The sequence below is a fragment of the Megalobrama amblycephala genome, linkage group LG12 (assembly GCF_018812025.1).
Source record: "Megalobrama amblycephala isolate DHTTF-2021 linkage group LG12, ASM1881202v1, whole genome shotgun sequence".
Classification (NCBI taxonomy): domain Eukaryota; kingdom Metazoa; phylum Chordata; class Actinopteri; order Cypriniformes; family Xenocyprididae; genus Megalobrama; species Megalobrama amblycephala.
Genome location: NC_063055.1, coordinates 37,129,091 through 37,135,168, shown reverse-complemented (window position 1 = coordinate 37,135,168; position 6,078 = coordinate 37,129,091). Strand labels below are relative to the sequence as shown.

The window sequence follows — 6,078 nt, the reverse complement described above, 5'->3', positions numbered from 1 at the left end:
GTCTGATCACATGGATGTGACTATTGTGAGTCAAAGTTATAGCGCCACCAACTGGCAGCAGGAAGTGTATCACTTTTTGAAATGTTTTGAGATCACCCTCTTATTTTTACCTGATTTGCTTCAAACTTCATCAGTGTAATGTCAATACACAGCAGATGTAGACCTATGACAGGATTTTTGATATTTGAAATATTGTTGCCATGGCAACAGGTCAAACTGTAATAATATTCTTGAGTGTTTTGAGGCTCTTAACATGCTTCAAATTGCATGAAACTCGACACACACATCAATATTGTCAACCAGTAGACATGGACAAAGCCATAGAAATGGGCGTGGTGGAGGGGCTCAGTAGCGCCACCTTTTGACAAAAGTGGGGGGTTAGTTTTTCCTACAATCACCAAACTCGGTACACATATTGTTCTCATCAAGCCGGACAATTTCTAATTTACATTCATTAGCTCCGACCAACAGGAAGTCAGCTATTTTGGTTTGAATGTTAATTTTTTGAAAAAACAGGCTATGAATTTTATACTACTGCTCCTACAGGGTTTATCCAATTTACACCAAACTTTTTTTAACTTGTTGCTAACACATTGAAGTTGTTTAATTGCAAACGGATTTTGGATATCTCAAACGGTTTGGCCGTGGCGAGGCAACGAATTTATGGCAAGAAAAGGGAAACAAAGTGTTATAACTTCTGCATACATTAATTGATTTTGATGAAACTTCGGCTTAGTCTTCGTTGTACAAGGCTGATCACATGGATGTGACTATTGTGATTCAAAGTAATAGCGCCACCAACTGGAAGCAGAAAATGTGTCACTTTCAGCATACATTGAGATCACCCTCTTATTTTTACCTGATTTGCTTCAAAATTCATCAGAATAATGTTAAAACTTGGCACATGTAATCCTTTGAAATGGGCAGGGAGGAGGGGCTCTATAGTGGCACCTTGTAGTGCAGTAAATGTGGAGTGAATTTGACATAGTCCTTTGATGTTTAACCGTTTTAAGTGCCTATTGCCCGCTGTGCACAGTTGCCCTGAAGCCACCGGGGTGGCGGTGCCACCGGGCTTGGGCCCGCCATCGCTGCTCGCAGCTATATTTTTTTTTTTTTTTTTTTTTTCCGTCTTCCGGGGCTTTTTGGGGGCCTTAACATGCTCAAAAACTCTTGAAAATTGGCACACACATTGGAATCCGCGGCCAACAGGGCCGGGCAGAAGCTGGTACCCGGGCGTGGCAGGGGGGCTCAACAGCGCCCCCTTGAAAAAGGTCTGAAAATTTGGTCCATATATTAAACACGCTTGCACGTATTAGTCTGAAACTCGGTACACATATAGACCTCATCGGGCCAAACAACTTTCGTGCTCTAAGTTAAACGTCACGCCAACAGGAAGTCAGCTATTAAGGGTTGTTTGAAAAACGCATGCTCTGGAATTTGATATACTCCTCCTAGACGATTAATCCGATCGCCACCAAACTCGGTCAGCATGAAGTCAAGACACTGATGATTAAAAATTGCCAGGGGATTTTTGATATCTCGAACGGTTTGTCCGTGGCGAGGCAACGAATTTATGGCGAGAAAAAGGAAACAGGAAATGTGTTATAACGTCTGCATACATATATTGATCTTTATGAAACTTCACAAGTGTGTTCGTTATAGGAGTCTGATCACATGTATGTGACTATTGTGAGTCAAAGTTATAGCGCCACCAACTGGCAGCAGGAAGTGTATCACTTTTTGAAATGTTTTGAGATCACCCTCTTATTTTTACCTGATTTGCTTCAAACTTCATCAGTGTAATGTCAATACACAGCAGATGTAGACCTATGACAGGATTTTTGATATTTGAAATATTGTTGCCATGGCAACAGGTCAAACTGTAATAATATTCTTGAGTGTTTTTGAGGCTCTTAACATGCTTCAAATTGCATGAAACTCGACACACACATCAATATTGTCAACCAGTAGACATGGACAAAGCCATAGAAATGGGCGTGGTGGAGGGGCTCAGTAGCGCCACCTTTTGACAAAAGTGGGGGGTTTGTTTTTCCTACAGTCACCAAACTTGGTACACATATTGTTCTCATCAAGCCGGACAATTTTCTAATTTACATTCATTAGCTCCGACCAACAGGAAGTCAGCTATTTTGGTTTGAATGTTAATTTTTTGAAAAAACAGGCTATGAATTTTATACTACTACTCCTACAGGGTTTATCCAATTTACACCAAGCTTTTTTTAACTTGTTGCTAACACATTGAAGTTGTTTAATTGCAAACGGATTTTGGATATCTCAAACGGTTTGGCCGTGGCGAGGCAACGAATTTATGGCAAGAAAAGGGAAACAAAGTGTTATAACTTCTGCATACATTAATTGATTTTGATGAAACTTCGGCTTAGTCTTCGTTGTACAAGGCTGATCACATGGATGTGACTATTGTGATTCAAAGTCATAGCGCCACCAACTGGAAGCAGAAAATGTGTCACTTTCAGCATACATTGAGATCACCCTCTTATTTTTACCTGATTTGCTTCAAAATTCATCAGAATAATGTTAAAACTTGGCACATGTAATCCTTTGAAAATGGGCAGGGAGGAGGGGCTCTATAGTGGCACCTTGTAGTGCAGTAAATGTGGAGTGAATTTGACATAGTCCTTTGATGTTTAACCGTTTTAAGTGCCTATTGCCCGCTGTGCACAGTTGCCCTGAAGCCACCGGGGTGGCGGTGCCACCGGGCTTGGGCCCGCCATCGCTGCTCGCAGCTATATTTCAGTATTTTTTCTTGTTGTTCAGGAAAAATGAATTTACTTGAGAAGCAGTGTTGAGAATATACCTTTATTTAATTTATAATAATAATGATATGTTAATTTGTAATATTATTTTGTTTTATTATTAATAAATAAATATTAATTAATTATTAAGGCCAGGTGTTTACAATTTTTCTCTTCAAACCTTGTCCAGTTTTCACCAAATTTAACACAGATAAAAACTAGCCTGTTAAAATCTAGGGATCAAATAGAGGAAGGAAAATATCTATGAAAAGCTAAAATATTAATATAATCTGTAGATTGAATCATTCCTTCACTGCAAAAATTGCTGTTCTTACTTAGAGTTTTTGTCTTGTTTCAAGTTCAAATATCTAAAAATTCTTAGATCAAGAAGAATTTTCTTGACAAGTAAAAATTATTTTCTTGTTTTCAGGAAAAATAAGTCAAAATTAAGTGAGTTTTTCCTTAAAACAAGCAAAATAATCTTAATCCAAATTGAAAACAAGTTTATATATCTTATTTTTGGTTTGAAATCAGATTATTTTGCTTACCCCATTGGCAGATTATTTTGCTTGTTTTAAGGAAAAACTCACTTAATTTTGACTTATTTTTCCTGAAAACAAGAAAATAATTTTTACTTGTCAAGAAAATTCTTCTTGATTTAAGAACTTTAAAGATATTTTGACTAGAAACAAGACAAAAACTCTAAGTAAGAACAGCATTTTTTGCAGTGTTCATCCTGTATATGCCTCTTAAAGTGCCTCTATTATGTTTTTTCAGATATTACCTTTCATGTAGTGTGTAATGTAGCTGTTTGTGAATGTAAAAGGACTGCAAAGTTTTCAAGGTCAAAGTGCAGATAAATGGAGTTATTATCTCCTAAAAGAAAGAATCGATTCTGAACCTCCTGAAACAAGTCCTCAGTAATTCCAGTCTTACTTCCTGCATGAACTTATTGAGGTATTTAACAAATCTGCATAATGTCAGCCTATGGTCTTCACAATGTCAAGTCACCTTTATTTATATAGCGCTTTATTTAATACAGATTGTTTCAAAAGAGCTTTACAGTGATAACAAGAAAAATAAAGATATCTTTGCCCCACCCTCAAACACTGTAGTTGTAGCTGAGACTGGAAGAGTTTGGTTCATGTTGTCCACATGACGAGAAGATGCTGTTTTAGTGCACTGTGAATCCACTTTGAATCACTTTCAAAGGATGAGACTCACGCTGAGATTGATACGGTAAAACCGTCTCCATCGTTACTGTTCGTATCACTGTGTATCAAGTGCTGAGGAAGATCCGGAGCAGAAATTCAGATATGATGATGGCCATTTGGTTTCCGACATGCGCTGTAAGCGGTCAACCAATCACAAAATACCTTTATTGAACCGTTTCAGACACTGAGAGAAAGGAGCTGATGCTGCAGTGGATATTATGAGAAAAATTGTGGGGGTTTTTGACATTGGATGCAAGTAAACCTGTTGTAAGAGACTCCAAAACAAAATTAGGAGCCTTTAAAATAGCATAATCGGGGCACTTTAAACTAACAATCTTTGCATTTTCAATTGTTTGCTGCTTGTTTTCAGAGCTGAACTGAGTCTACAGCCTGTAACTGAAGGCGAGGAACAGTACGAGCACTCCGAGGGTTTCACTTACAATGAGGTGATTCAGCAGCCTGGAGAGCGTCTACAGAAAACCTGCTATCTTCATGGAGACAGCTCCCAGATGCTGAAGATCAACATGGTTCCTCTTCCAGATGCTGTGATGTCACATAGCACTGAGGAGGAGTTTGACAAGCCCATTGTTTTGCACCTGTGGCCCACCGTTCTCCTCCGCAACCTTCTGCCGTACCCCATCACCTTCAAGTTGAAGGTACGTGAGGTCTTATGTTCACTGAGTCAGACAGGCTGTAGTTTAGCCTGTCACAGTTATTATGTTTTATTACAGATGCCCACTGTAATGGTACCATATTGGTCATTTTCCGATATTACAGATATTTTAATTCTTTAAAGGATTAGTTCACCTAGTTCAAAATTTTCCTGATAATTTACTCACCTCCATGTCATCAAGATGTTCATGTCTTTCTTTCGTCAGTCGAAAAGAAATGAAGGTTTTTGATGAAAACATTCCAGGATTATTCTCCTTATAGTGGACTTCACTGGGGTTCAACGGGTTGAAGGTCAAAATTACAGTTTCAGTGCAGCTTCAAAGAGCTTTAAACGATACCAGACGAGGAATAAGGGTCTTATCTAGAGAAACGATCGGTCATTTTTGAAAAAATACAACTGTATTTGCTTTATAAACACAAATTATCGCCTTGCACGTGCTCCAAAACGCTTATGCTGTATGTCCTACGCCTTCCCTATTCTACTTACGGAAAACTAAACTGGTGCCGCGTTCGTTCCGTAAAAAATGACCTAAATTTCTTTTCAACTGAAGAAAGAAAGACAAGAACATCTTGGATGACATGGGGGTACGTAAATTATCAGGAAATTTTATTTAAAATTGGACTAATCCTTTAAGTTCAAGTCTTTTTGTAATTTCTATAGAATATATATATATTTTACAGTAGCAATGACTCTGAAATGAAAGAATTTTATTTTCAGGCATGTAACAGGTATTAAATGTATAGTTCTATATTGTACATAACTGTTTTGTTTCCAGGGAAATGGAGATTTCCCTTCTACCTCACTAAAAGAGGGCCACTCCTCCCAGATCCACACAGCCATCATGGATTTCTCCACTCTGGAGTTGAGGCTGCTGGGATACCTGCAGCAGGACTGGGAGTCCCATTACAGTCTCTGCAGCGACCATGACGAGATCAATTTCATCAAATTCCGCTCGCTGGGATTGGACGAGGAGCCGGAGGCGAGGCCGGAGCTGGACATTGCTGTCCATGTTAAGAAGGAGGAGGGTCAAGCGGTGGTGGCCATTCACTCCCCTTACTGGATGGTGAATAAGACAGGCAGACTGTTACAGTACAAGGCAGATGATATTCATCGCAAACACCCGAAGAATTACGACATGCCCCTCCTCTTCTCCTTCAAACCACGCAACTTTCTGCAGAACAACAAGGTTTGAGAGAATGTCATCAAGCATGAACATTCAGCTGTTTTATTGATCAATTATCTAACTTCTCATTCTGATTCCAGATTCGCTTGATGGTTTCAGAAAGTGAATTATCAGACGATTTCTCTATCGACACCGTCGGGAGTTATGGTGACGTCAAATGCAAAGGCAGACACAAGGATTACATGGTGACCGTTCTTTCATTACAGCCATCAATTTTTTAATACATTAAAGTCT

General features: G+C 38.9%; 1 protein-coding gene across 1 annotated transcript in view; it reads left to right on the top strand.

Annotated features, from left to right (window-relative positions):
* The first annotated feature begins 4,316 nt into the window (after positions 1-4,316).
* LOC125280425 (vacuolar protein sorting-associated protein 13A-like) overlaps positions 4,317-6,078 on the top strand; it is a 33,874-nt gene continuing 32,112 nt past the window's right edge. The window contains exons 1-3 of the mRNA XM_048210964.1: positions 4,317-4,644; positions 5,437-5,847; positions 5,925-6,029. Of these exons, the coding sequence (XP_048066921.1) occupies positions 4,498-4,644; positions 5,437-5,847; positions 5,925-6,029 (663 nt within the window). The 5' untranslated portion in view covers positions 4,317-4,497. The remainder of the gene's footprint in view (positions 4,645-5,436; positions 5,848-5,924; positions 6,030-6,078) is intronic.